Raw genomic sequence first — 26,696 nt, 5'->3', positions numbered from 1 at the left:
CGGGTGCCCCGGACCCCCAGACCCCCCCCCAAGAGACGCAACCAGGCGGAGGCACCGGCTGAGCTGAGCCTTTAATGTCAGTGTCGGCGTGTGTCCCCCCGCATCCCCCCAGCTCCTGGGGGCTCGGGCCAGGGAGGGGGGTTGCGGGACGGGACGGGGGGGTGCCCTAGACGGTGTTGGCACGGAGCAGGGGGCTGCTCTCTCCGCTGGGGGCCCCCCCGAAGGCCCGGCGCAGCAGGAGGCGGAGGGCAGAGCTGGGGGGCAGCCAGGCCCGGGGCCGGGGGGCCGGGGGGGCCGCGGCCAGCAGCGGGCTGTACTTCACACGCCTGTGGGGCAGAGACACGGAAAGAGGGGTTAGAGCTGGGGGGGGCCGCGGTGGTGCCCCCCAGGTCGTGGTGGACCCCTCGCGCCACCGTGTGTGTCCCCCCCCTCCCCACGGTGCCCCCCCCTCGCCCAGCCTGACCTGTAGGTGTAGGCAGCGGTGCCCAGGGTGGCGGCGATGAGCACCAGCCCCATGAAGAGCGTGGTCCTGCCGGCAGCCGGGGCAGCGCCTGCGGGCAGAGGCAGCTCAGCACCCCCCAGGACCTCCCCCCACCCGCCCCGTTCCCCCTCTCCGGCCCCGCTCCCACCTGTGACGGCGACGCGGGTGCTGGCCACGGCCAGGCTGTTGCCGTTGGCCAGGGAGACGTTGAGGCAGTAGAGGCCGGAGCGGTTGAAGTCCTGGCGCAGGACGAGCTGGCAGCCGGGAGCCGGTGTCACGGTCGAGCACGTCTGCGTCTGCACTGTCTGGCACTCGGCGTCCGCCACCACGGTGCACACCTCCTCGGGCAGGCTGCGGGCAGGGGTCAGGCCACCGCGGGACCCCCCCTGGCCCCAGCGCACGGTCCCCGTCCCAGTCCCTGGGCCAGCGCCGGAGCCCCGGCCGCCCTCACCTCCCCTCGCACGTCACCGTCAGCTCCACGCTGCTCTCGCCGCCCTCCGCCACCACCGGCACCACCTGCACGATGGCCACGCTCTCGATCCCCTCTGCAACGGGACGCGGTGTCAGAGCGGGCTCGGTCCCCCCCCGGCCCCCCCCGGCCCCCTGCCCGGCACTCACGGACGATGTCGAGCTGGGTGGAGAAGGTGCCGTAGCGGTACAGGATGCAGCCGGTGGACTCGGCGGCCAGTGCCTGGCGCTTCACCAGCACCAGCGGCTCGGCGGTGCCGTCAGGGGTGGCTGCGGCTCCGGCTGTAGCTCCAGCTGTGGCAGCAAGAAGGGATACAGATGTGGCTCCCACTGTTGCTCCAGCTGTGGCTCCAGCTGTGGCTTCAACCAGGGCTCCAGCTGTGGTTCCAGCTGTGGCAGCAGCAAGGGACACAGCTGTGGCTCCGTCTGTGGCTCCAGCTGTGGCTCCAGCTGTGGCTCCGTCTGTGGCTCCAGCTGTGGCTCCAGCTGTGGCAGCAGCAAGGGATACAGCTGTGGCTCCCACTGTTGCTCCGTCTGTGGCTCCAGCTGTGGCTTCAACCAGGGCTCCAGCTGTGGCTCCAGCTGTGGCAGCAGCAAGGGATACAGCCGTGGCTCCCGCTGTGGCTCCAGCTGTGGCTCCAGCTGTTGCCGCATCTGCAAGCAGGAGGCAGGGAAGAGGCTGGGGAAGGGCAAGGGGGGACCGAGCCCTTGGGGACCCCCAGGACGTGGCCCATCACCCCCTGTCCCGGGGGAAGCGCCCACCTGCAGCCACCGTTCCCTCCGCGGCAGCCGAGGTGCCCAGTGCGTCCCCGGCCGGGGCCACTGAGGTGGGGAGCAGGGGGTCCACGGACACCGTGGCAGAGACGGCAACGGGATCGGTACCTGCGGCTCCGCTGGCACTGTCTGCCGCGGTGCTGAGCGCCAGGAGGACGGGCTCGGTGACGGCAGGGTCCGAGGGCGCAGCCGCTGATCCCCCCGTGGGCTCCACTGGTGAGCTGGAGGCTGCGGGTGCTGCGGGCAGAGCGAGGATGGAGGGGCCACCCCAGGGAGGGGGCACCCTGGGACCCCCCGGCACCCAGGGGGAACCGCTCCATGCTCCCTTACCAGTGCTGGGTGCGCCGGCGGTGCTCCGTGCCCCGGCGGTGCTCGGCGTGGTGCCGGTGGGCTGCGTGGCCGTGGGTCCTGCCGACGGCGGTGCCCCGGTGGTGGGGTCCACGACGGGGGCCGCGGAGGTGCCGCAGGGGCTGAGGGGGATGGCGGCTTGCAGCACCAGGCGGGCGGCGAAGGACCCGGCTTCCAGGTAAGTGTGGGTGACGGTGGCGCTGCGGGAGATGAGGGTCCCGCTCTGGTCCCCGAAGTCCCAGGAGTAGGAGATGTCGGCGTCGCGCAGGTAGCGGCTGGGGTCGTGCAGCCGCACGGTGAAAGCCACGGCGCGGTTACGCACGAAGCGCCCGTCGCCCTCCGCCGCGTCCTGCACCTGCGTCACGTCCACCGCGAAGGGCACCTGGTCTGGGGGTGGGGGGCACGGTCAGCTCGTCTGCCCCCCACCCCTGGGCTCCCTCCGCCAGCCCCCCCCCAGCCCCGGCACCCACCGGTGATGCTGAACTGGGTGCTGGCGCGACCGATGGGGATGAACTTCTGGCGGCCGCGGTAGTGGTAGACGACCACCTCCATGGTGTAGGAGCCCAGGGGCACCCCCGCCGTGCTCACCGTCAGCCGGGACGCGGCACCGTCCACCACCTGCCAGTAGCGCCCTGCGGGACGGGGGGGGTGCGGGGGGGGGTCAGGCGCCGCCTTGGGGACCCCCCCGGGTCCGCGGCGAGGGTCGGTGCCGGTCTCACCCCACGTCCACCAGACGTAGACGAATTTTCCGCGCTTGCCCCTGGCGCTGGGGGGAAACGGCTGCCCGTCGGGGAAGACGCCATCCGCGCCCTCGGCCGGCTGCTCCGGGAAGACGGGCTCACCCTGGGCGACGCGGGTGCCTGTGGGGAGCGGACGGTGAGCAGGGTGCGGGGCGGGGGGCTGGGCGGGTGTGGGGCCGGGGGGGGGGGCAGTTCGGGCAGGCGCTGACCGTTGACGGTGCAGTTCTGGCTCCAGACGACGCGGCCATCGGGCAGCACCGCCTGCGTGCTGGGGAAGCGGAGGGCGATGGAGAAGGTGGCCTCGGCGCCCGCCATGGTGGGAGCATCGTTGCTGATGTCGAAGGTGACGTCGCCGCCTGGCAGGCACAGGGACGGCGGCTCGGGGACGGCTCCGAGGGACGGCGCGACGATCCCCGGTGCCCGTCCCGGCACTCACCTCGCCAGCAGTCCCGCTGCCGCGCCGTCCCCTCCTGCCACGGCCGGTACAGCCCCGAGTCCCAGCTCCGGAAAGGCACCGGCCGCCCGCTCCAGGGCTGGCTCCAGCCACGGCTCCGGCCACCGGCTCCTGCGGGAGAAGGACGAGAGGGCGCGCGTGGCACCCGGAGCGCCCGCGTGGGGCGGCCGCAAACCACCCCGACCCACCGGGGAAGCCCCCAGCGATGCGCTGCCACCCCCTGCGGGGCATCCAGCCGGGTCCCCCCCCGACTGCAGGGACCCTCGGGGACCCCGGAGGCCACGTGACGGGCTCGGGCCAAGCCACGCGTGCGGGGCAAAGCCCATCACATGGCGCCCGGCGCTGCCCAAAGCCTTTTCATGTGACTCTCAGCTGAGCCGGCGCCGGCAGCCGCGGGCAGGATGGGGTGAGCACCTCCCTCGCAGCCCCCCGCTCGCAGGGGGCCATCGGGTCCCCTCCGTGTCCCCCCACTCGCAGGGGTCTTCCAGGTCCCCTCTGCGTCTCGGATGGACGGGGGTCCTCCATTTCCCAATGGATGGGGTCCCCCCCATTTGCAGGTAGTATGGGGGGGGGTGTCATCCCCCCCCCCAGTTACAGCACCCACACAGAGGGATGGGGACCCCACTCCTGGAAGGCTCTAGGTTCCCCCCACATCCCTCAGAGGGATGGGAACCCCACAATGAACCCCCCGTAGCCTCCAAGCAGCCCCCACCCAGGGAATTAGCGGGGTCTAATCCTGCTCCCTGCGTGATTTGGCTTTGGGAGGGGGTCTGTTCCCACGGATGGACCCCGTAATCCCCAGGGTATGGAGATGGTCCCGGCCGGTGAGGGGGCTCGCCGGCCAAGACCATCCCAACTGCTCTCGTACCGGGCTCTGGGTGCTGCCCGGACCCCTCATGTCTAGCACCCACCCGGGGACACCCCCCACCCCAAACCCCACTTACGACGTTGAGCCGTAGCCAAGACCAGGAGGGTCCCCAACACCGCGATCGCCCCGTGCACCCGCATGGTCCCACTGTCTTCGTCTCCCACCGCGTTCGGGCACCGCCGGGGCAGAGAGGCGAAGGGGACAGGGATGGGGGGATATGAAGGGGCTCTGGTTTGCATAGTCCCACCCCAAAAAGGGGGGGACCCGCCTCCCCCCCACCCCCCCCCCCGAGTCGAATTGCGTGGGAACACGTGTGCGCACGAGTGTGAGGCCCCCGGTCGGCCCCGGTCACACGCTCTGGCTCTGCCACGGGTGGGTGGGGGACTCGTGGGGTCTTTCTTGGGGGATGCAGAGAGCCCCCAGCTCGGGGAGGGGAATGGGGGTGCTGCCCCCCCCCCCCCCGCTCTCAGCACCGTCCTGGTGGCCCCAGGGACACGGATTTGGTCCCACCACCCACCGAGCTCTGCAGGATGGGGTGCACACGCAGGGGGACCCCGATCCCGCAGACACGGGGGGACCCCAGTCCCCCACACACGCGGGGGGACCCCGGTTTCACAGAAACACGGGAACCCCGACCCTGCACACGGGCAGTGGGACCCCACTCCTGCACACAGACGCGGGGGGACCCCGATCTTTCCTGCTGGGGGGTGTTTCCAGGTCCCACCCGGGACGGTCCCACCCGTGCGCGCGGCTGGCAGCCGGGGGGGGGGGGGCTCTGTGTGCGTGGGACTGCTTGTGCGGGACCGTGCCCGTGGGACCGCCTGTGCGGGACGCTGGCTCCCACCCGGTAAGCCCCGTCCCTCCCCCCCGGTGATGCCGCCCCCCGCCCGGTGCCCGGTCCCAGCCCCGCCGGCTCCGGCCCCGCCCGGTGACCCAAGACCCCTCCCGGGCAGAGACCGGCCGGAAGAGCGGCGGGGAACCTGGGCCCGGACGCTCCTGCCCAGCCGGCCCGAGGCGGCCCCGGGTCCCGGTACGGGAGCGACCCCCGGCAGCGCCCCCCGCCCGTCTCCGCAGCTCGCTCCTGTCGCTTTAAGGGATCTCCCGCGCCGCCCGCTGCGTCACCGCGAGCCCGGCCAATGGGACGGCGCGGGGGGCGTGGCCAGCGGAAGGCGGGAAGCGGCGCGGGGCGGGGCCGCCCTAACATTGTTGCGCGCGGGGGGAAGCGGCGGCCGCGATCGTTCCACCCGCCGCGCGCGCGCCCGGGACCCCCCCCCCAGGGACCCCCCCGGGGACACCCTCCCCCCTCCCCCCCCCCGGGGACACCCCCCCCCCCCAGGGGACAGCCCCTCCCCGGGGAAACCCCCCTCCCCCGGGACCCGCCCCCGGGGCCGCCCCGCACACCCAACCCCCCCCCCCCGGGGCCGCTCTCCGGGTGCCCCCCGGGCCCCCCCCATGGAGAACTTCCAGAAGGTGGAGAAGATCGGGGAGGGCACCTACGGCGTCGTGTACAAGGCCCGGAACAAGCTCACGGGGGACGTGGTGGCGCTCAAAAAGATCCGCCTGGACACGTGAGTGCGGGCACCGGGGAGCGGGGGGGGCACCGGGGAGCGGGGGGGGCTGGGGCTCACCCGCCTTCCCCGCAGGGAGACCGAGGGCGTCCCCAGCACGGCCATCCGGGAGATCTCCCTGCTGAAGGAGCTGAACCACCCCAACATCGTCAAGTGAGTGGGGGGGGGGACACGGGGGGGGGGGGGGCAGGACGGGCCGGGGGTCCCCCACGAGCGATGGGGGCGGTGGGGGAGCCCCGCAGCCGTGTGACAGCCCTGGCTCCGTCCTGGTGGCACCGGGGGGCGGGGAGGGCCGTGGGAGCCCCCCGCAGCCATGGGGACCCCCCCCGTGTCCGTGGGGGCCCCCCCCCCGTGGCGTCGGCCCAGGCGGTGCCCGCTCCCCCAGGCTGCTGGACGTGATCCACACGGAGAACAAGCTCTACCTGGTGTTCGAGTTCCTGCACCAGGACCTGAAGAAGTTCATGGACTCGTCCTCCATCACCGGCATCGCCCTGCCCCTCATCAAGGTGCGTCTGGGGAGGGGGGGGCGCACGATGGGGGTACGGGGGGGTCCCGTCCCCGCTGAGCCCCCGTCCCCCCGTCCCCGCAGAGTTACCTGTTCCAGCTGCTGCAGGGCCTGGCCTTCTGCCACGCTCACCGCGTCCTGCACCGCGACCTCAAGCCCCAGAACCTGCTCATCAACGCCGACGGCGCCATCAAACTGGCCGATTTCGGCCTGGCCCGCGCCTTCGGGGTGCCCGTGCGCACCTACACCCATGAGGTGGGCGCTGGGGATGGGGATGGGGTGCTGGGGGCGGGTTGGGGGGGTACGCGGTGCCCATCGTGTGTGTGTGTCCCCCCCCTCTCCGGGCCGTGGCAGGTGGTGACGCTCTGGTACCGGGCCCCCGAGATCCTGCTGGGCTGCAAGTACTACTCGACGGCCGTCGACATCTGGAGCTTGGGCTGCATCTTTGCGGAGATGGTGGGTGCACCCCCTCCCCCCCCAATGAGACCCCCCCTCTCCCCTGATGTCCCCACGCGTCGGGGTGCACCCACGGTTCCACCCGTCCCGTCCCGGTGATGATGCAACCCTGACATCACCGGGGCTGACGCCCGCCGCAGCACCCTGGGAGGGAATAAAGGGGCTTTGTGGGTGCGGGGAAGGGGGGGGCGTCATGTGAGCCCCCCCCCCCCTTCCAGGGTCTGCATCACGCGGCCGACCGCGGTGCCCGGCGCTCCCCGGGGAAACCGAACCCGGCTCCGGCCGCGGGGACGGTCACGAGGGGCCGGCATGAGAGCTCACAGGGTGGGGGCTGCGGGTGATCCCCACCCCGGGGGGGGCCTGACGGAGCCCGTTTCTCCCCCCTTCCCCCCCATGGTGCCCAGATCACCCGTCGCGCCCTGTTCCCCGGGGACTCGGAGATCGACCAGCTCTTCCGCATCTTCCGCACGCTGGGGACGCCTGACGAGGCGGCCTGGCCCGGTGTCACCGCCATGCCCGACTACAAGCCCAGTTTTCCCAAATGGGCCCGGCAAGATTTCGGCAAAGTGGTGCCGCCGTTGGACGAGGAGGGACGGAAGCTGCTGGCGGTGAGCGAGGGGCTGGGGGAGGGGGGGGGGGGGGGGCAGTGGGGACCCCCCGCCCCTCACCGCCCCCCCCCTCCTCCCGTAGCAAATGCTGCACTACGACCCCAACAAACGGATCTCGGCCAAGGCGGCGCTGGGACACCCCTTCTTCTGCGACGTCACCAGGGCTGTCCCCCACCTGCGGCTCTGAGCTGGGGGGCACCCCCCCTTCCTCCCCCCCCCCCCCCAGCTGCACTCACGGGGAGGGGGTGTCGGGACGGGACGGGCAGCTGCCTGCTGCCCAGTGAGGGTTTGGGGGGGGCGCTGCCTCCTCCCGAAAGGAGCCCCCCGTCCCTGTGCTGCGAGAGGTGACGTCTGTCCCTGGGGACGTGGTGGCAGGGGGCTCAGGACCCCCCTACGCCTCCCTCCTGCCCCCCCGCCCTGGGCAGAGCCCCCCCCCCGCAGCTGTTGGGCCCCCCCGGGGACAGGGAGCAGGTCCCACGCCTGCCGGAGGGTCCCATCCTGCTCCGCTCCCCAGCGCGGCGAGACCCCCCCCCCCTCGCCCGGACTGTCGGCACTTACGGCCCCTCTGGGGGGGGAGCACCTTCATCCCCACCATCCTCATCCTCACCACCAGCATCCCCCAGTGCGGCACTGGCCGGGGGGGGGTCTGTGCCCCCCGCGTGGGTCCCCTGCCCCACGGGAAGGGGGTTTGGGGGGGGGGGGGGGGGGGTCCCCTGCTGAGCGTGTCCCTCGAAGCCCCCCCCCCCCCCCCCCCCCGGCTCGGGGCCCCCCCTTCCCCTCCCCCCCCGCGGTTTCCTCGCTGATTTTTGTAACTTCTGCAATTTCGTACCCAACGTCCAGCTCTGTGTGTGGCGCCGCGGGGGGGGGGGGCGTGGGGGTGGGGGGGTGTCACTGTCACCCGTGGGGCCTCTCCCATACGTGTGTGTGTCCCCTCTATACGTGTCCGTGACCGGCCCCCACCTCCCGCGGGGTCCTCAGTGGTGCCCGGACACCCCCCCCCCCCCGCCCCGCGTGGACTGCCCCCCCCCCCAGCAGCCGCAGCTCTCTGCCCCCCCGCAGGTGCCCGCATGGCTCCGTACGGCCCCGTTACACCCCACCCCCCCCGCTCTGTACCCCCCCCCTTCCCGCCCCCCCCCCCCGCGGGGCTCCCCAGGCCTTGGCCCCGCCCACCGCCTCGAGGCCACGCCCCTCTGCCACACCCTGCGTTGGCCACGCCCGCCTGTGCTCTGGAGCGCCGCTATTGGCTGGGCCGGGCCTGGCCCCGCCCCCAGGGGAAGGCGCTGCCGCATTCAGGGAAAGGGAGCCGCCACCGAAAGTGTGTGTGGGGGGAGGTCAGAGGTCGCGGCTCCCAGCGGCCGCCGCGCACACCCAGCCGCTGCCCCGCGGGCTGTCAATCGTGGGCATCGCTTCCTGTGATTGGTTGTGGCCCAACGCCGCGCGCCCGCGTCACTCATAGCGTTGGTTGTGATTGGGTGATGCAGCAGCCTTCTGCGTTCCGATTGGCTTCTGCGGCCGCGGGGGTCCTCCCCCTTAGGTCACCTTATTTGTTGCTGTGCCACGCCCCCCCGTGCTGCGGCACAACCCGTTGGCCTCATGCCCCATCAGTCACTTCGAGGCCCGCCTCCTTCATGACGTTCCCGCCGACCGTTGGTCGACGGCTCCCCTCGCTTCCATTGGCTTCGAGGCGCTGCCTATCCGCCTGCTCTCCGTCGCCGATTGGCTTTCCTACGCGGGGTGGGGTGGTGATGCTCCCTCCGCCTTTTCCATTGGCTCGGTCGAGAGGAAGAGGCGTGCCCGCCGCCCCGCTGCGCGTCTCCGATTGGCGCAGCCTGCCCTTAATCCCGCCCGCGCCAGGAGGGTTTGGTTGAGCCGCTGTTTGTGCGCTCGGGGGCCGCGACGGGAGGGCTGGGCCGGGCGCTGAGGTACCGGGGGGTCGCGGCCGGGGCGGGGGGCGGCCGGGCCGGGGGCGGCTCCGGGGGGGTGTGGGGAGGGCGGCTGGCCGGCCGGCCGGCCGGGGGTCAGGGCCCGGTGGTGGGGCCGGGGCCTGGGCGGGACTCGGGGCGTCGCGGGGGCCCGGGGTGGGGGGGGGGGCGGCGGCGCGGGGCTCCGGGGGGCGGCGGGCAGGGCTGGGGGGGCGGGTAGGGCCGTGTGCCCCCAGCCGGGCGGCGGGGTTTCCCCTCCGGGCTGGGGCTGCCGGGAGCCCCCGCGACTCGCCCGCCCCCGGGGCCCGAATCCCTTCCGGGGGGGTTCGCCGTCCCAACCCGCCCGGGGCCCCGCGCTGCCCGTCACTCCCCCGTTGGGGGTCTGCGGTCCCTCCCTGGGTGTCGGGGCACCGCGGCGGGGGCTCCCCCGGGCCGCGGAGAGGGAGCTGGTGCAGCCGCCGCCCCCCCCCCCCTCAGGACGGGGCTGCCGGGGGTCCCCGCTGCGGGTCACCCCCACACCCCCCCCGGTCTCACCGGGCTGGTGCCCTGCGAGGTGCTGGAGCGGTAAATGTGGGGCTGTGGGCTACCCGTGCCCGGGAGGCCCCCGGTGTTTGGGTTCGTGCTGCTGGTACGGACCGTCTGTGGTCCTGTCTGCCCGTGTAAAATCGGATACCGGCAGCAGCTGGGGCGAGGGGGGGACGCGGAGGCCAGGAGCCCCTCGGAGATCCCCGTGGAGCGGCCCCCCAAGCCATCCCGGTGGGGGTGTGCGGCTCCACGAGGTGCCCAGGTGAGCCGGGAGTGGCCCCGGTTTTCTGCGTGGGGCTGCCCGTCTCCCACCCCTCCGTACGGTGGGATGCACGTCGGCCACGTTTTCCCACTGATTTCTGCACCGGAGCCGGGGCTCCCTCAGAAGCGGGGGGCTCGCCCAGAAGCGGGGCTTCCCACACGCTTTCACCCGGAGCTTTGGCTTCCTGAGCCTCTCCTGGTTCGGAGGAAATCTGTCTGAGGCCGGAGGCGCTGACCGGTCCACGGGTTTGGCTCCTGGGCTGCGGCTTTGGCCACCCCAAGGAAGGAGCCCCCGTCCCTGGCACGTGGGTCTAGGTCAGGGCCACCCGAGCCGGCGCCGAACCTGCTGGTACGGGTTGGGAACTGCCCAAATCGGTGCAAGATGGAGGGACCCGGCGCTGTCGTGGAAGAGCGGATCAATAAACGCTGTTCTCTTCTCTGAGAAGCCGCTCGCAGGGCTCCTCTTCTAAAGGGCACCTCCCGCAGCAGCGTCGGGCCGGGCTGCATCCCTCGAGTCCGTGTGGGACTCGGTGTTTGTGCCGGGCACCTGCAGCCAGCGGCAGCTCGGCGCCGGAGCGGAGCCTGGATCCCTCCTGGGAGGACAGGAAGCTTCGCCGGCGTGGCCTTGAGCGTGTGTCGGCGCTATCTTGGGTGAAGCGTGGGGGGATGGCGTGTGGCCGAGCGGAGCCGCAGCCCGTCCCTCGGCCGGGGCCGTGAACCAGCTTTGCCACACGATGGGCCCGGTACGGGTGCTGTGACCGTCAGGCTTCACGTGCCGTGCAGGTCAGGGGAGAGCTCCAACACCGTCGAGTGACCAGAGCTGGCTGAGCCGTGAGATCCCAATGTTTCGTTAAGGCCGGATGCCTAACGACAAGAGCCGCGGGATGATTTTATATGATGCTCGGCAGTGTGTTCTGGCTCAAATTTGCTCCAAGAGCCGGAGCTTCTGTGGCAGGGCTGGCTCCGGTGTCCCAGCACCGCTGCGTGGCAAAGGCCGGGCTCCCTCCGTAACCAGGACCCCTTCCCTGGCACCGGCTAGGCGAATCGGCGGCGGGCCGAGCCCCCGCACAGTTGCTCGAGTGCGATTGGGACATAGGAAAAGTATCGCTGGCAACAGGAAAGCAGTTAGCCCAGACGGGCTGTTGCAACCCTCCCCTGCGAAGGATGCCCCCTTCTCCCGGTTCAGCCGGCGCGGCCCTCGGCACGCTCAGCCACGGGGCTTGGTGGTCCCGGCGGCGCTGGCAGCTGACGGTCGGGCGAGATGCTGCCTCTGAACGCCGCGTCCCAGCGGCATGGGGAGGCTGCGGGAGCGTTTGGGATCCCGTTTTGGTGTTTTGGAGGAGAGGGAGCGAGGCGGCCTCGGACTCCCCGAACCTCGTCGAGCACCGGTTGACCCGGCGCGGGCGCAGCCCTTGGCCAGGGAAAGCCTCTGCCGCGGCGGCAGGGGAGGAGCGGATTCAAGCCGGCAGGTTTTGTGGCCCCGCTCGTGGTTGCTGGTGCTTGCCGTGTCGCACCGTAAATCTCGCTCAACCGGCAGCTAACAGTAATCGCTGATGACACGGAGGCGCGCCAAAAATAGCTGCGGACTTCTATGGATCGACGTATCGTCGTCTTTTCACCTGTTGTGGCGATGTTTTAGTGTGACTGTCTGGTTGTCTCGGGGGTCTGCGGAGCTTCTGAAGCCCCCGTTTGCCCGGGGGAAGCTGAATTTCGGTGATTGTATCTTCCTTAACGCTTCGGAGGAGCCGTGGTGCAGGCGGGATTTCATGGCCGCTGTGCTTTCAGTGTGCGTGTCCTGAGGCAGCTCCTGGGCAGGAGAATCGGCTCCGGCCAGGGCTGGGGGGTCCCGCTGAGCGAGGGGGGGTGAGGATGGAGCCGTCCAGCCCCAGACATCAGCCGCTCGGGTGGGAGCAGCCGAAGCCTCGGGGCCGTTTCCCCAGCAAACCCCGGGCTGCTCCCGGCAGCCGATGGCTCTGTGGGACAGTGATGGCTTGGTCCAGGAGCTCTTCCCTGGAGCACCCACCCGAGCAGGGCGGAGGGGGCAGCTCCCACCCCGCTGTCTGGAGGAGGAGGAGACCCACGCGATGCCGGGGCCAGGCGTCCGCAGGCAGCCAGGGTCCACGGGCCACGTGGCTCCTGGAAAAGGTGACTTGGGGTTTGCCGCGGACGGCTGCCGGTGTAGAGGTGCGGCGTGAGGCCGGGCACCCGGTGAACCCGCTGCCGGTCCCTGCGGTCGGGGGTCCCAGCTGGGAGGGACCGTCCCCTCCAAGCTGGAGCCCTTTGCCCACGGCTGCGGGTGCCTGGCAGCTCCTCCCTTATAAATAAGCACGGGATCTATTCTGGGCGCTTGCCGCGCGGCTCCAGCTGGAGCTGCAGAGCAGGGCGACGGGACCTGGTGTGGTAAATCCCCGGCGAGCGGGTGGTGGATCTAACGGTGGTGCTGAGTCCCCACGGGGTGAGCTGCTGCCCCGGGGCTGGGGCCAGGGTCTGTGCGAGTGCCCTCAACCTCCGCACCCGCGAGGAGCCCGGGCTGCTGCCGAAATAGCACCAGGGCACAGCACCCGGGGGGGGAGCAGCTTTCGGCAGGGAGGTTGCCCCAAGGAAGGAGGGAGCCAGCCTGGAGGACGTGCTTGGAGCCGAGGACTGGCTCTGGCAGCGCCGGGCTGAGCCCGAGAAGGAAAGGGAGAACAGACTTGGAGAGGGCGAGGCGGATCTGTTCCCAAAGCGGATTCCAGCAGCGGTTCCTTCAGAGCTCGGTGGTATTTCAGGGCAAGGAGCTGATCTCGCTGGCAGAGCAGGGGTAGCACCGGCTCTGCGGCGGTCGGTCCTGGGGAGGTGCAGGGGGCTGATTCCTCTTGTGCTTTTGGCTTCGGGGGTGGCTGGAGCCAAAACGATCCTCCGGCCCCACGCCACTGCTGGAGCGGGTCCTGCTCTCTGCCCTGGCCTCATCGCGGGCTGCGTGGCTGCCGGGACGGGGATTTCTGCTCAGAATAGTTAAAATACTTGTAAAACCATCAGCCCTGCCTCTAAGCTCATGAGAGCGGCGCTTGGCTGGAGTGATCCCGAACTTCATCCGTGCCCGGCCTCGTCCTCTGTGCGTTCTCCCGATGCATTTCTGGATCGTCGGCGGGTGTCGGGCAGCTGTGCCGGCCGCTTCCCGGCGGGTCGTGCCAAGCCGTGCTTGGGATGCTGCCGAGGCCGTTGCTGAGCCGTCCCTTTCCCAAGCAGCGTTCCCTGTGCCGTGCCAATGAGTTTGTGTTCCCGGGGCTTTGCTGCCCCTTGGGGGAGGCGAGGGTGAGCCCCCTTCTCCCGGATGGGTCCGGGCATGGCTGGATCCGTGCCGTGCGAGCGCTGTGGGTAGCGAGTGTTTCCTGCCGGGCTTGTCTGGCTTTAGCCCCGCTTACATCCTCGGGCAGATGGGGAAGGGGAACTGGCAACAAACAACTTTCCGCTTGTTGGTTCTGGTCTCTGCAATCCTCATCCTGTCGCCTGCCCGGCCCCGCCGGTGCGGATAAATCTCTGCTGCGGTCCCGCAACCTTGGGACTGGAGGCGTTACAAGGGAGAGTGAGATTAGGTCCTAAAGGAAACACAAATCCTGCTTTCTCCCACTTTCTCTGGGCGTGTGAACCACGGAAGCCGAAACTCCGGCTGCTGCCTGGTGACTCCCTGGCTCTCGTCTCTTCTCCAAGTGCCCCCTCCCGGCACCCACCCCCTCGGTTTCGAGGAGCCGCGTCGTTCCGGGTGCTGTGCGTGATCCCCTCCTCCCGGCCGGCTGGCGGGGAGGCAGCCGGAGCCGTCGTGGCATCTCCCCGGCTGCTGTATAAACGAGAGCGATCCCGGCCTGGAGCCGCTCACTGCCGGCTGGCCGCTCTCCTGCTGCCCCTTCCCCGCTAGCCCGGCTCCTCGTCTCCGGTGGCGCGGTGCGTCCCGGCACGGGGGCCGCTCGCCGCGGGAGGGCTGGGAGGACTGCTGACTCACTCCCAGCCTCCTCGGCCGCGAGGATCCCATCTGCCTGGCTCTTGGATTAGCTCCTACCGACCAATTTGCTGCTCCGTGAAATCCCTCCGGAATTGAGGTTCGGGGAGCGGAGCCGTGGCCTCGCGCGTCTGTGCCGGGTGCTGCTGCGGGGTGCTCGGGGAGAGACCCTGCATGAGGGGACAGAGACCCCGGGGAAGGACGCCGTAACGAGCAGCGTGCTCCGGCTTGAGGCGAGGAGCGTTTTGCCCGCTGAGGCTTGGCGGAGCGTGTCTCCGTGGATGTGATACGGTCCCGGGGGAACGTGGGGACGCTGTGCTGCGTGCGTTCGGCATCCTGACGGTGCTCCCCTCCTTCCAGGACAGCCGAGCGGATCGAAGGCCAGCACCCTGCACCCAGCCCCTGCCCCGTGCGGACGCCTCGGTGCCTTCCCGGCTCTCCGGTTAGCAAGGCGCGCGGCGCCAGCAGCACCCAGGCCATGACCAGCCGAGGAGCCGCCAGGCCGAACGGGCAGTCCCAAGCCAGTAAAATCTGTCAGTTCAAACTGGTGCTGCTGGGCGAGTCGGCGGTGGGGAAATCCAGCCTGGTGCTGCGCTTCGTCAAGGGCCAGTTCCACGAGTACCAGGAGAGCACCATCGGCGGTGAGTTGGCGAGAGGCACCCGGCGCGGGTACTCTCGGGTGCCCGCAGCCCCGTCGCCTTGCACCGCTTTTACTTCCCGTTAAATACGAGCCCCTGCCAGGCTCTGAGCCCCCTGCCCTGCGGCCGCGGTGCGTGGCCACGTTCCCCACGCCTCGTCCCGAGGTCTCGCGGCGGCGGGTGGTGACATCTCGGTGGATGCGGCGGTCCCTCGGCGTGGGAGCCCTTGCCGATCCCCCGATAAGCACGCCACTCGCACAGAGCAGCCGGGATTTTTTTTTTTTTTTTCTCCTCAGCAAGCCTGAGCAGTGGCCGGGCTCAAGGTGGCTAACGGGCTCCGCTAATGGGCTCCGCTAATGGGCTCAATTAATGGACTCCTCCACCCAGCAGGGCCGTGCAGCCCCAGAGCCGGCTGCGGTGTTGGGGTGCCAGACTGGGGGTGCGGGAAGGGTTCCCCGCTGCCTGTGGGGGTACCAAAGCGATGCTAACGCCGTCTTTCCTCCCGACAGCGGCGTTCCTTACACAGTCCGTCTGCCTGGATGACACAACGGTAAAGTTTGAGATCTGGGATACGGCCGGCCAGGAGAGATACCACAGTCTGGCCCCGATGTACTACCGGGGGGCCCAGGCCGCCATCGTGGTCTATGATATCACCAACCAGGTAGGGGCCCCCTCCGCGCTCCTCGGCTGCCAGGCGCGAGGCACCTCGGTTAAACCGCCCGGGAGCGAAGGCTCGGGGGGTGCTCGTGGTTGTGGGGGGGTCTCCCGAGGGGCCGTTTCCTCGCAGGGGGGCAGCTCGTGCCGCAGGGGGGTCCCTCCAAGACGCCCGCCTTGCAGCACAGCCATGGGACGCGCCTCGAGTTCCCGCCTCTGCTCCTAGGAAACGTTTGCGCGGGCGAAGACATGGGTGAAGGAGCTGCAGAGACAAGCCAGCCCCAGCATCGTCATCGCCCTCGCGGGCAACAAGGCCGACCTGGCCAGCAAACGCATGGTGGAATACGAAGTAAGCGTCGTCGTGAGCTCCCCTGCCCTGCCCCGGCCCGGCGCTGCCGTAGGGGGTGTGCCGCGGCTTCCGTCCCCGGTCCCTCACCCAGCTGCTCGCGTCTCTTCCAGGAGGCGCAGGCCTACGCAGATGACAACAGCCTATTGTTCATGGAGACGTCGGCCAAGACAGCGATGAATGTGAACGACCTCTTCCTGGCCATCGGTGAGGCCCCGGGAGGGGTGGGGGGCGAGGGGGGGGGTAAGGGGGTCTGCAGCTTCCCCCCACCCCGAGCTTTAGGGGAGGCTGAGCAGAGCTGGTGCCTGTCCTGCCCTCCGGTGAGCGCGGCTCCTCGGGGCCCGGTGACGGCTGTGCCACGGGCTGCGGCGCTGCTACCGGGGCTCAGCACCGAGGCGCGCGCAGCCAACGCTCGGGGCGAAAGCAGCTGGAAGGGAAACCGCTCCTTCTCCCCGGGGAAGTGCCCGGCGGGCGCTTTGCCTGTGCGGCTACGACGGCTGCAGGGTCCCACCGGCTCCCTCGGCCTGCCCCGAAGCCCACGGTGGCGGTGCTGTGCCGCAGAGCCGCCCCCCCCGTCCCGCTCCCGCCGCCATCTCGCCCGTCTTCCCCTTCTAGCCAAGAAGCTGCCAAAGAGCGAGCCCCAGAGCACGAGCGGAGCGGCGGGCCGGAGCAGAGGCGTGGACCTGCACGAGCAGAGCCAGCAGAACAAGAGCCAGTGTTGTAGCAACTAAAGGGGCGGCCTCCGCCAGCGCGAGAGGAAGAGCTAAGATAATAACCTCCATCCCCGTCCACCACACCTCACCTCCATAACGGCACACCGAGAAACCCGTCTGAACCAAAACCCTCCCGAGAGCTCCCTCTAACTGCACTTTTTAATGCTTCAAAACCACCACCGCACCCGTTACCACCATCCCGATGGCAGTGGAACTAGATCAGCCGGGGACTTAACTTCCAAAAAAAAACAAACCAACAAACTCTTCTTCACTTTGTATTATAGGTGCAAATAGCGACCTAATATTCTGATTTTTCTCCCTCCATCTTCCTCCCCCTCCCGCCCCCCTCTCTGCTTTGGTAAATCTGGGTTCCCATTAACGTCTCTCCTTCCGCCCTCCCCGTAGAGCTGGGGCGGGGAGAGACCCGAGGAGGTGGCAGCATCGGCCTCGGAGGTTCACGTTGTGGCGAACCAGCTGGAACCAGCGACCTCCAGAACACACGGGATTTTTCCACGGGGGTCTGTCATGGATTTCTTTTTTCTTTTTTTTTCTTTTTTTTTTTTCTCCCTCCTGTTTCTTCTGTTTGGCTGTCGGGGGGAGGGAGGAAAGCTGCAGTGTCCTTAATTTCTTCCTAGGTGGCCTTTTTTCTGGAGGATCGGAAGTGCCTGGGGACTTTTTATAGGGGGAGGGGGGGGGAGAAGCGGGGCGACCGCCGGACCCCGAGCACCGATCACTTCCCCACCGCTCCACCTTCGCCCGTAGAGCTGTCGCACATTATCACCGCGGCCATCCCGCGAGCGACAGCGATGTCGCTCCGGTGATCCCGACGCCGGCGGGGCGTGAGCGGCCACGGTGACGAACCCACCGCTTTCTCCTCTCGCTCCGTGGTTTGGCCCCGGCGAGCGGGGGGTGTCTCTGGTTTGCACTTTAGTCCTGGAAATGTCCCGTTAAGATGCACCTTGGTGGTTTTGGGGGGGTTTTTTTGGGTTGTTGGTTGTTTTTTTTCTCTCGATCCTGTCGGGTCCAAGCCCTCGGGGGCGGCGGAGGGGGAAAGAAGGGGTCGTGCTGATCCCGTTTTTGTTTCTGCTTTCCCCAAGGAGCTCCCTCGGCTGGAGGAGCCCTCGGTTCCGTGCCCGGGAGGGTCGGCGCGTTACCAGGCGCCGTCGGTCGGTCGGTCCCGGCAGCGAGACGCCCCCGCCGCCCTCTCGGGGGGGATGCAGGTGGCACCCCCGGGTGCTGTGCAGGTGCCTCTGGTCAGGGCGCTGCAGCAGGAGGGGTCACCCCAAAAGCGGGGACACCCCGAAGCAGCAGCACGTCTGCAGAGGGCAGCACCGCCCGGGCAATGTGTCCCAGCACCGGGGCCGGATCCTGCTGCTCCCAACGCCTGCCAGCAGCACCCCGCTCTGCCCCGGGGGTGTCCCACTTGCGGGGGGGGGGGGGGGGGCTCTGGGGAGCTCCCGGGGCCGTGGGGCAGAGGGAGCAGTCTCGTATGAAGCCCGCCAGCGCGGGGGCAGAGCCCGCAGGCAGATGAACCCCTTCCCCACCGCCCCGGCCCCCGCCGCAGGGCAGTGTTGTGTTCCCCCCCCGAGCCAGTCTGGCTTCCCGGTACCGGTAGAGCTTTGTGCCACGACGTGGGCAACCGGTTGTGTCGTCTCTTGGCCTGGGGTCCAGCTGACGGAGCCCCCCCCGCGTCGGTGACGTGTATTTAAGCAGGGACCGTGGCCCCGTTCCCCCCTCCCACGGTGTCCCTCACCCTGCCGAGACCCCCCCCTTTCCCCGACATCTTCTGGCCAAAACCCTGGACCAAATGGGGACACTGCAGCTTTCCTCACTTTTTTTTTTTTTTAATTTTGTTTTCCTTTTTCTTCTGCTTCTCCTCTGATATAATTATTACTCTTTTTTTCTTTTTTTTCTTTTTTTTTTTTTTGCTTTGAGAAAGCTCCTCCATTGCATTTAAATAACAATCATGGTAACAGAACTCAACCGCTGATTTACCGATGTATTTAATGTAAGTAAAACCAAACCAAACAACAAAAAAGGAAGGAAAAAAAAAAAAACCCAAAAACCTCTGTGTGCTCAGGGAGGGATTTGGGGGGGGGGGGGTTGCATTGATCGCTGCCCGGTGCCAACAGCCGGTGTGAGGCCCCAGCCCTGCCCCGATAACGCTTATCGGAGCTGCCAGCTGGGCGGTGGCCCCCGGGTGTTGCCCGCCGCCCGCCCGGGGAGAAGGACGGGACCGACCCCGGCTGCCCACGGGGAACGGCGGGGGGGGGGCGGTGGTAGCGCTGGCCCTTTAAATCCCACCGCGGTGTTGCCCCTTTAAATCCCCCCGGTGTTGCCCCTTTAAGTCCCCTCTCGCTCCCTGGTGGACCCCCCCCTTTTTTTTTTTTTTCAAACAGGGTTAAGCCACGCCCACGTTGTCGGTCTGGGGGCGTGGCCAGAGGGCTGATCCCCCGAGGCCACGCCCCTCGCCTCTCTCTTAAAGAGGCAGCGACGGGTGGGAGGTTTCGCTACCGGAGCCGTAACGCAGGTGCGCGGTGGGAACGAACCGGGACCGGGACGGGGTCGGAGGGGGGAGGGGAGCACAAGAGCGAGCGGGCGGGGATGCCCCACGCAGGTCTTTGGTGCCCGGTTTCCCCTGGGTAGTGGGGGGATGGGAATTCCATCGGTGCCGGTTCCCGGTAACGGTGCCCGGTGCGCGGTGCCCGCCCCAGCCGCTCTTTCCCGCCCAGGTGCCGCCGCGATGCTGCTGCTCCGAGCCATCGCCGGGCGCAGGTAGGAGCCGCCCCGTCGGGGCTCCCCGCGGACCCCGGTGTCCGTCCGTCCCCTCCCCGGGGCCGGTCCCAGCTCCGCTCTCCCCGCAGGCTCCCGCCGCTGCCGCTGCCCCGCCGCGGCTGCTCCCGGTTCCCCCCAGGCAGCCCGGTCGCGGGGAGACCCCGGGGGGCGGCTCCGGTGCTGGCAGCGCTGCTGGGCCTCGGAGCCGTCCTGGCCTACGGAGAGCGGCGGCGGCGGGTGAGCGGGGGGGGGGGGGGGGCGGCACCGGGGGAGGGAGAAGCACCGGGGGGGGGGGGGGGGGCGGCACCGGGATGCCCGGATCCTCCGGGAGGGGGGTGAGCACCCCGGGATCCTTCTCTGGGGCGGGGGGGCGGCTGAGTCCCGGGCGGGGGGCAGCACCGGGGTGCCCGGATCGTCCAGGACACCCCCTCCCCCCGCCTCCCCCACGGCCCTTCTGCGGGATGGGGGGGCGGGGTCCGGCTGGGGGGGGCGGGGGAGCCACACCGGGGTGCCGGTTTTGGGGGGAGACCCCAGGGGTCTGGCGGGGGGCGATGGGGAGGTGGCGCCCCCCGGGGAGGGAGCAGCGGGTGCTGACGGGGTCGGGGTCCCCCAGGGCGCCCAGGCGGCCCAGGCCACCCCCGTCCCCCAGTACCCCCTGTACACACGGGAGGAGGTGGGGCGGCACCGCTCCCCCCAGGACCGCGTCTGGGTGACCCACGGCACCGAGGTCTTCGACGTCACTGACTTTGTGGAGCTGCACCCCGGGGGGGCCGACAAGCTGCTGCTGGCGGCCGGCGGGGCCCTGGAGCCCTTCTGGGCCCTCTACGCCGTCCACAACCAGCCCCATGTCCTGGAGCTGCTGCGGGAGTACAAGGTGGGGGAGCTGAGCCCCGAGGAGGCGGCGCTGGCCCCCGACGCCGCCCAGGACCCCTTCGCCGGGGACCCCCCGCGGCACCCTGGGCTGCGCGTCAACAGCCAGAAGCCGTTCAACGCAGAGCCGCCGGCGGAGCTGCTGGCCGAGCGCTTCCTGACGCCCAACGAGCTCTTCTTCACCCGCAACCACCTGCCGGTGCCGGCGGTGGACCCTGGCTCCTACCAGCTGCGGGTGGAGGGGCCGGGGGGCCGGGCGCTCTCGCTGTCGCTGACCGAACTGCGCAGCCGCTTCCCCAAGCACGAGGTGACGGCCACACTGCAGTGCGCCGGCAACCGCCGGGCCGAGATGAGCCGCGTCCGCCCCGTCAAGGGGCTGGCGTGGGACATCGGGGCCATCAGCACGGCCCGCTGGGGCGGCGTGCGGCTGCGCGACGTCCTGCTGCACGCCGGCTTCGAGGAGGAGCGGGAGGGCGAGTGGCACGTCTGCTTCGAGGGGCTGGACACCGACGCCGGGGGGGCCCCTTACGGCGCTTCCATCCCCTATGGCCGCGCCGTCAGCCCGGCCGCCGACGTGCTGCTGGCCTACGAGATGAACGGCGAGGAGCTGCCCCGCGACCACGGCTTCCCCCTGCGCGTGGTAGTGCCCGGCGTGGTGGGCGCCCGCAGCGTCAAGTGGCTGCAGCGTGTGGCCGTCAGCCCGGCCGAGAGCCCCAGCCACTGGCAGCGGAACGACTACAAGGGCTTCTCGCCCTGCGTGGACTGGGACACAGTGGATTACTCGACGGCGCCCGCCATCCAGGAGCTGCCGGTGCAGTCGGCCATCACCCACCCGCGCCCCGGGGAAGCGGTGCCGGCGGGGGAGCTGACGGTGAAGGGCTACGCCTGGAGCGGGGGCGGCCGGGAGGTGGTGCGGGTGGACGTCTCTCTGGACGGCGGCCGGACCTGGCGCGTGGCGCGGCTGGCGGGCGAGCGGTCGGTGCCGGGACGTGCCTGGGCCTGGGCGCTGTGGGAGCTGCAGGCGCCGGTGGCGGCGGGCGCCGAGCTGGAGATCGTCTGCAAGGCGGTGGACGGCAGCTACAACGTGCAGCCCGACACCGTGGCGCCCATCTGGAACCTGCGCGGGGTCCTCAGCAACGCCTGGCACCGCGTCCGCGTCACCGTCAGCCGCTGACCGTCCCGGCGGCTTTCCCCGCTCGCCCGCGGCCGCGGCAGCTCAAAGGTCGCCGCTTTTTACAGCCCCCGACGTGTGAAAGTGGCTCCATAAAGATTGCGCAGTTTTATGGACTTGGTGGTTTCCTGGGGCAGCACGGGGACAGCGGGACGGGGGGGGGGACGACACACACACGACAGGGTGGGGGTTCACCCCGGGGACCCCCCCAGCCTCCCCCCCCCTCCCCGGGCCCTTCCCCCCGGGCCCCCCCCGCCGCGGGCCCCCTCTGACCCCAGGGACCCCCCTGCCCCTGTGGGACCCCCCTGCCCCCCCATAACCCCCAACCTGCGGATTCCTGCCATGGCCCTGCAGCCCCCGGGACCCCCCGGGACCCCCCGGCCTCCCTATGGGGGACGCCCCCCCCCCCCCCCACTTCTCTCCCTGCCCTGCGGGCCCCCAAGCCCTGGGCCCCCCTGCCCCGAGGGGACCCCCCCACCCCCCAGTTACCGGGCCCCCCTGTATCGATGGCCGCCTCTGGGGGGGGTCCCGGTGCCTCTCGGTGAGTCGCCGCTCCTGCCCGTGAGCCTCTCCCCGCCGTATCGGTTATCGATTATCGGTTATCGATTACTTGCTATCGGCTATCGATTACCGCCCCCTCATAAGCCCCTCACACCCTGGGTCCATCGATGCCCTCGGCGCTCTGCTGCCCGCCCCTGGGCAGCCGGCTGCCGCTCGATGAGCCGGCGCTCGGCTGAGCCCCCCGTGCCGGCCCATGGCGGCCGCGGCGCCCCCCTCCCGGCGACTCGAGGGCGTCGGCGCTCGGCTGCGCGGCCTGGCTGCGCGCGGGGGCCGGAAGTGGCTCGGGGCGGGCGGGGGGGCCCGGGCCCTCCTCAGGTGAAGCCGCCGCCGATGGAGCCGCCGCCGCCGCCGAGCCCCTGAGCCCCCCCGCCGCTCCCCCACGCCCCGCGGCCGGGCCGGGCCGGGGGGGGCCCTCCCTGAGCCCCGCCGGTGAGAGGGGAGCCTTGTCGGGGGGGCCGGGTGGGGTGGGGGGCAGCTGGGCCGGGGCCGCTGTCCGGGGCGGGGGGGGGGGGCGGTCAGGGGATGGGGGGAGCTGTCAGGGCACGGGGGGGCTGTCAGGGGTTGGGGGTGATTGGGGAGGGGGGGGAGGTGTGACCGGGCCGGGGGGTGATGGGGGAGCTGGGTGAGGGGGTCGCCGTGGGGGCGGGGGTCTGTTCCGGGGGGGGGGGCGGGGGGGTGTGAGGTCCTGGCTGGGGGTGTCAGTGTCCTGCGGGCGTGTGTCTGGGGGGGCTGTCACGGCTTGGAGTGGGGTCTGTACCTGGGGGGGGGGGGGCAGGGAGCGGGAGGTGTTTTGGGGAGGTGTGAGGCCCCCGCGGGGGGTGGGGGTGAGGGTGAGGGGTGTGTGCTGCGCCCCGGGCTGGGCCCCGAAATCGTCCCTGAGCCCCTTTCCCGGGACGGCTGGGGGGCCGGAGCCAGCCCGGGTAGGGGGGGGTGTCCCCCTCCTTACAGGGGTGCAGCCCCAAAACTTGGCCGCTGTGGAGGACGAGGGAGCTGGAGGCGGGGAGGGGGCGCGGGGGACCCCACCTCGGTGCCGGAGCGGAGCGTCGCGGTGGATGAAATGACGTTTCTGGGAAACAATGGGCTTCACCGGCGGGACGGCGATGGGGGTGCCGAGGGCCTGGGCGCGGGGGGAGCCCCGCCGAAGTTCTCGTGCTCGTCCGTGTTCTGTGGAGGCATCCGTCCGTCTCTGGGATCGTTTCCCTCCGCTTCCCTCCCTTCTCAGCGGCCGTTCTCTGGAGCGTCGGGTTTTGCGAGAGGACGGTTCTTTGGGGTTTTGCGGTGAGCCTCCCCCCAAGTGCTTTTACTCCCCCGTAACGCACCTGCGCCGGTGGCTCCGGGGTCAAGGTTGCTGCGGGCGCTGCTTTTTGGGTGAAGCCGTTGGCTCCAGGGCGGGTTTTCCCCAACCAGTCTGTAACGCCGGAGCTTGCTCTGTGGTTGTGCAATGGAGACGTGGGGTTCACCCCCCGTTTTCGTGTTGCCCAGCTGGTGTCCCCCAGTCCTCTGCCCCCCGTTACTGATTCAGGGAGGGGGGCACTGGGACGGGCAGCGCGTGGCTGCGGCGGCTCGGGAGGAGTGGAGAGCAGGTACGAGCTCCCTAAAGCCCGGTGCCGGCGTCCTGGGTGCTGCCCGACTCCGTCCCCATTGAACCCCTCCTGAAGAGAAGCTGCGGTGCCGACGACCACCTCATTTTGCTCGCATCCGTCGTCAGCCCCAAAACAGAGGCTTCGTGCCGATGCCCTGTGGGGAATCCCCCCCCTGCTCAGAGAGGGGCACGGGAAAAGGCAGCAGCGGCTCTGGGGAAGGTCTTGGGCCAAAGCTGCTGCTGGCAGCCCGGCTGTAAGCTCCTTCTCCGGTCGTGTCGCTCCTTGTGGAGTTTCAGCTCCTGGGTATGTGGTGGGTGCGTGGGGTCCGTGCTGTGAGAACAGGGGGATTCTCTCGGGCACCGACGCTTGGGACAGGCACCGTTGGTGCTTTGTGCCCAGGGAGGCCGGTGTCCATGGGGCGAGGGCGGCGTTGTCCAGGCGAAGCTCGCAGACACCTTCCCGCTGCGTATCGGGGTCCCGGTACAGAGAAAATAGGGAGCATCTGTGTCTGCTGGGTCGCACCCGGTGCCCCTTGGCTCAGGGGAGGCTGTGCCGGGGGCGGTGGGGAAGGGTGAGCCCCGTCCTGCGGCACGGCTGGGGCGAGGGGAGGGGGATAACAATTTTTAGCCTCATCTTGGCTTTTGCTTCCAAGGACTGGAGGAAACCTGAGCGGCTTTGGTGAGCCGGCGTGACAGACGGGGCTCTGGAGCCCTCGGGAAGGTGTCGGTGTTCAGAGGAGCCAGGGAGCCAGCGAGCTCTGGGCCCCCCCGGAGCACCGATTCTGTTTGCACAGCGGCGGCTTGTGCTCCTGAGGGGAATTACAGGAACCGCGGGGCCGACGTGGTCTCTGCGGCCGAGGACGGAGCGGGGTGATCCGAGGGCAGCGGACACGGGACGGGCGTGAGGAGGGAGCATCCAGCAGAGGATTAATTTTTCTCCGCTCTCGGTGGATCAGTTCCATTTAAAATGCCTGTGAGTGTCGTTAGCGAAGTTGGGCTGCAAACGATAGCGCTGAAAGTGCGGCGCGGCTTCGCTTCCTGAAGGCCTGGGGATCTCTTTCCTGCGGCCTGTATCTGTCCGTCCATCCGTCCAAGGAAGCGCCGAAGAGGGAACTTCTCTTTCCTCCCTCCGCTGCTAGGGCGGTCTCCCAAAACGTCTTTTCATCTTTTGTAGGCTCGGCGTCGTTGCTCACGGTTATTATTTATTCGCATTGTGGTGATGCCCAGAGGGCACAACACGGGTTTAGATGCTGAACAAAGACACGGCAGCAGACGGCCCTCGGTTTGCTTTGAATTAAAACTTTGTGGAAGTCGCGGAATCTCGGGACCGTGTTTAAGATGAGGAATTTTACATTTTACACTGCGCTGGTTTATAGTGCTTTTTCCATCAGCGGGCTTTTAAACAAAATTATATCAATGAGCAGGCAAGGCTCGTGTCCTGTCGTGTTAGCGTTAGGAGCCGTTCCAGCGGGGAGGAGCTTCTCCAGGCGGTGAATATTAGTGGAAAAACAGCATCCCCGCTTCGATGGGAGACGGCGCCCCGCGTCTCCGCTGCAGTCTGCTGGACCTCGCTTTGATTGCCGATCCAGGGTCTGGATCTGGATCCTCGGAGGGTTTCTCTCTCTCTCTCTCTCTCTCTCTTCCCCTGTTTGATCAAGCACCGGCTTTAGTTGTAAAAAGGGATGGAAGCTGCAGGCGTGTTTGCTCGGTTTTGGGTTAAGGCAGGTGAAAGATGGGTGTTTTCTGGGAGATGGTCTCTGGTCAGGAGCCTGCGGGGTCGCAGGGGGGATGTCGGACCCGTCTGTGGTTTAGGGCTCCGCTGCGAGGTCAGATGCAGCGGCCGCGTTAGCTCGGCTGGTGACAAACCCCAGCGCGGGAGCTTAGCAGTGGGGCACGGCAAGTTTTTCTTCCTGTCCCCACCGCAGTAACTGAAGGATATTCCTGCTGCCTCTCTCCCACCGGCGCTGCGTGGGGTTGGAGCCTCGATTATCCACGTCGGGGAAGACGAAGGGTCTGTCCCCAGCTCAGCGGTGCGGAGCTGTCAGCTGCTGTCCTCCAGCTGCAGCATTGCATTAAATCGTTTATATTTTTTTTTTAGCAATGACACTTCATCTTATTTAATAATACATTTCAAAATATGGAAACAATGGGAACTATTTCATAATGGATAAAACATATCGCAATGCTTTAATTTTCGCTTTCGAAAGGCGGCTCCATTCGTTTCTGCCTCTGTTGAACCGTTTGAGTCGGGGTCTTCCCCGGCGAGCGGGGCCCGGCACGCGCATGGCAGAGCTGCTTCCTCAGCATTCCCATCGGGGACGCTCGCGGGACAGGGGGTTCCCCGTGAAAACAACCCTTTCCCCTGCCCTGGATTTTGAAGTGTTTCCAATGACACGAACTTTTGGGTTTTTTTGAGCACCAAGCTTCTATTTACGGCAAAGGTGGAAAAAAAAAAAAAAAAAAGTCCTCGCGTTGGAAAATAAATGGCAGCTAATGGAAACAATGGTTGGGAAAAAGAAACTGCAGGGACCTTTAGAGCACTTACTAATTCTTACCCTGACAGGAGGTTTGAAGACGTTTGCCCCCAGCATCCCTCCCCACACGCGCCTGTTTTCTTCTCGCCACGGGCTCGCTGCTTCCGGCGACTCCGGTCTCGCCAGCGCCGAGCCGAGCTGTCCCGCAGCAGGTCAGCGGGGAGCTGGGAGCCGAACCCCGGCACGGAGAGAGACGTGCTGGTGTCCGGGGGGCGTTTGGGGCAGCAGAAAGCTGGGACCTGGGTGTCCGCGCCCCTCGGGAAGCGATCCCTGCCTGCCGGCCGCGCTGCTGGACCAGCAGAGAAATGGGTGAGACCGCGGGGTTTTGATGTTTCTGGCTGGTTTCTGCGTGAGTCTGGTGGGAGCCATGCGTTTACCCTGCGCAGGGGCTGGTGGCATCACCTTAAAGGTAATCTGGCGGATACCTCGGTGGAATGGGGCTGGGGTGTCTTTTCCTGCTGTCATGGCATCCGGAGAAGCGTCTTGCTGCTGGTGCCGAGTGTTCGGGACGGTTTCACGGCGCTTGGGGTGTGACCAGAAGCACTGGGGAGAAATAAAGGGAAATAGGGGAAAATAGGGAAGAAAATAGACTGGCTTTCCGAAGGACCGCAAGGCTAACGGGCGTTAAAAACGGGCTCCAGAGGTGGCTGATGTTGGAGGGTGTGTAGCAGCAACCTGCAGGCTGGGCCGGGTGGGATCTAAGAGATTTTTCCCGTTTCTGGGATATTTCTGCCATCCCAGGACTGAGCACAGACCCGGCCCCTCTCCTGGTGCCGGAGGGGCGCCCAGGCCTGGCCTTCGTCAGGAGCCTCTTGTTATTAGTGCAAAGGACGTTCACAAATTGCGTCATGCCGAGATGGAGGTTTTGTTAAATTGGGCTAGTTCCGAGGACTTTTTT

General features: G+C 68.7%; 5 protein-coding genes across 19 annotated transcripts in view; 4 read left to right on the top strand and 1 right to left on the bottom strand.

Moving 5' to 3' along the window:
- Positions 1-63: 63 nt before the first annotated feature.
- Positions 64-4,316, bottom strand: PMEL (premelanosome protein). The gene is made up of 13 exons (XM_054807104.1): positions 4,210-4,316; positions 3,248-3,376; positions 3,021-3,167; positions 2,791-2,931; positions 2,542-2,703; positions 2,054-2,458; positions 1,832-1,960; positions 1,596-1,603; positions 1,100-1,535; positions 933-1,026; positions 630-832; positions 464-551; positions 64-326 (listed from the first exon to the last, which is right to left on the bottom strand). The coding sequence occupies exons 1-13, from the start codon at positions 4,271-4,273 to the stop codon at positions 167-169; spliced, it is 2,166 nt and encodes a 721-aa protein (XP_054663079.1). The 5' UTR covers positions 4,274-4,316; the 3' UTR covers positions 64-166.
- A 1,242-nt stretch (positions 4,317-5,558) lies between these two features.
- On the top strand, positions 5,559-7,979 carry CDK2 (cyclin dependent kinase 2). The gene is made up of 7 exons (XM_054807166.1): positions 5,559-5,701; positions 5,777-5,854; positions 6,087-6,207; positions 6,291-6,461; positions 6,561-6,662; positions 7,067-7,270; positions 7,353-7,979. Exons 1-7 carry the CDS (start codon positions 5,586-5,588, stop codon positions 7,455-7,457), a joined length of 897 nt encoding a protein of 298 aa, XP_054663141.1. The 5' UTR covers positions 5,559-5,585; the 3' UTR covers positions 7,458-7,979.
- Positions 7,980-9,067: 1,088 nt separating this feature from the next.
- RAB5B (RAB5B, member RAS oncogene family) lies at positions 9,068-18,283 on the top strand. 3 transcript variants are annotated; one of them, XR_008574428.1, is made up of 7 exons: positions 13,707-14,054; positions 14,315-14,595; positions 15,102-15,253; positions 15,473-15,595; positions 15,706-15,799; positions 16,208-16,823; positions 18,245-18,283. XR_008574428.1 is itself a non-coding variant. In XM_054807181.1 (6 exons), the coding sequence occupies exons 2-6, from the start codon at positions 14,433-14,435 to the stop codon at positions 16,321-16,323; spliced, it is 648 nt and encodes a 215-aa protein (XP_054663156.1). In that variant the 5' UTR covers positions 9,068-9,192; positions 14,315-14,432; the 3' UTR covers positions 16,324-18,283. The 3 variants fall into 3 exon arrangements, 2 of the variants coding, with proteins under 2 accessions (XP_054663156.1, XP_054663155.1); XM_054807181.1 differs by lacking the exon at positions 13,707-14,054 and adding an exon at positions 9,068-9,192 and having other exon boundaries at positions 16,208-18,283; XM_054807180.1 differs by having other exon boundaries at positions 16,208-18,283.
- Positions 16,754-21,233, top strand: SUOX (sulfite oxidase). Its single transcript, XM_054807112.1, has 5 exons — positions 16,754-18,313; positions 18,705-18,835; positions 19,038-19,080; positions 19,170-19,317; positions 19,694-21,233. The coding sequence occupies exons 1-5, from the start codon at positions 18,303-18,305 to the stop codon at positions 21,122-21,124; spliced, it is 1,764 nt and encodes a 587-aa protein (XP_054663087.1). The 5' UTR covers positions 16,754-18,302; the 3' UTR covers positions 21,125-21,233.
- A 636-nt stretch (positions 21,234-21,869) lies between these two features.
- IKZF4 (IKAROS family zinc finger 4) overlaps positions 21,870-26,696 on the top strand; it is a 29,805-nt gene continuing 24,978 nt past the window's right edge. For 5 of the 13 annotated variants that reach the window (XM_054807124.1, XM_054807125.1, XM_054807119.1 and 2 more), the window contains exon 1: positions 21,954-22,111. The gene's annotated coding sequence lies outside the window, so the exon portion shown is untranslated. Of the gene's footprint in view, positions 22,112-25,827; positions 26,208-26,696 lie in introns of all 13 variants that reach the window. The other 8 variants (XM_054807120.1, XM_054807114.1, XM_054807121.1 and 5 more) reach the window with 6 other exon arrangements.

The sequence above is a fragment of the Grus americana genome, chromosome 31 (genome assembly GCF_028858705.1).
Source record: "Grus americana isolate bGruAme1 chromosome 31, bGruAme1.mat, whole genome shotgun sequence".
Classification (NCBI taxonomy): domain Eukaryota; kingdom Metazoa; phylum Chordata; class Aves; order Gruiformes; family Gruidae; genus Grus; species Grus americana.
The sequence above is the reverse complement of the archived record's forward strand: the minus strand, read 5'-3'. Positions and strand labels throughout refer to the sequence as shown.

What these genes read in the sequence shown, in the direction of transcription:
- PMEL (XM_054807104.1), bottom strand. Translation starts at nt 4,273, where the DNA reads ATGCGGGTGCACGGGGCGATCGCGGTGTTGGGGACCCTCCTGGTCTTG. An exon ending in CTACGTCTGGTGGACGTGGG is followed by an intron (nt 2,704 to 2,790) that starts GTGAGACCGGCA and finishes CCCGTCCCGCAG; the next exon opens with GGCGCTACTGGCAGGTGGTG. An exon ending in ACGGTGACGTGCGAGGGGAG is followed by an intron (nt 833 to 932) that starts GTGAGGGCGGCC and finishes CCCTGCCCGCAG; the next exon opens with CCTGCCCGAGGAGGTGTGCA.
- CDK2 (XM_054807166.1), top strand. Translation starts at nt 5,586, where the DNA reads ATGGAGAACTTCCAGAAGGTGGAGAAGATCGGGGAGGGCACCTACGGC. An exon ending in TGCGCACCTACACCCATGAG is followed by an intron (nt 6,462 to 6,560) that starts GTGGGCGCTGGG and finishes GGGCCGTGGCAG; the next exon opens with GTGGTGACGCTCTGGTACCG. An exon ending in AGGGACGGAAGCTGCTGGCG is followed by an intron (nt 7,271 to 7,352) that starts GTGAGCGAGGGG and finishes CTCCTCCCGTAG; the next exon opens with CAAATGCTGCACTACGACCC.
- RAB5B (XM_054807181.1), top strand. Translation starts at nt 14,433, where the DNA reads ATGACCAGCCGAGGAGCCGCCAGGCCGAACGGGCAGTCCCAAGCCAGT. An exon ending in CCAGGAGAGCACCATCGGCG is followed by an intron (nt 14,596 to 15,101) that starts GTGAGTTGGCGA and finishes TCCTCCCGACAG; the next exon opens with CGGCGTTCCTTACACAGTCC. An exon ending in CGACCTCTTCCTGGCCATCG is followed by an intron (nt 15,800 to 16,207) that starts GTGAGGCCCCGG and finishes TTCCCCTTCTAG; the next exon opens with CCAAGAAGCTGCCAAAGAGC.
- SUOX (XM_054807112.1), top strand. An exon ending in CGAGCCATCGCCGGGCGCAG is followed by an intron (nt 19,081 to 19,169) that starts GTAGGAGCCGCC and finishes CTCTCCCCGCAG; the next exon opens with GCTCCCGCCGCTGCCGCTGC. An exon ending in ACGGAGAGCGGCGGCGGCGG is followed by an intron (nt 19,318 to 19,693) that starts GTGAGCGGGGGG and finishes GGGGTCCCCCAG; the next exon opens with GGCGCCCAGGCGGCCCAGGC.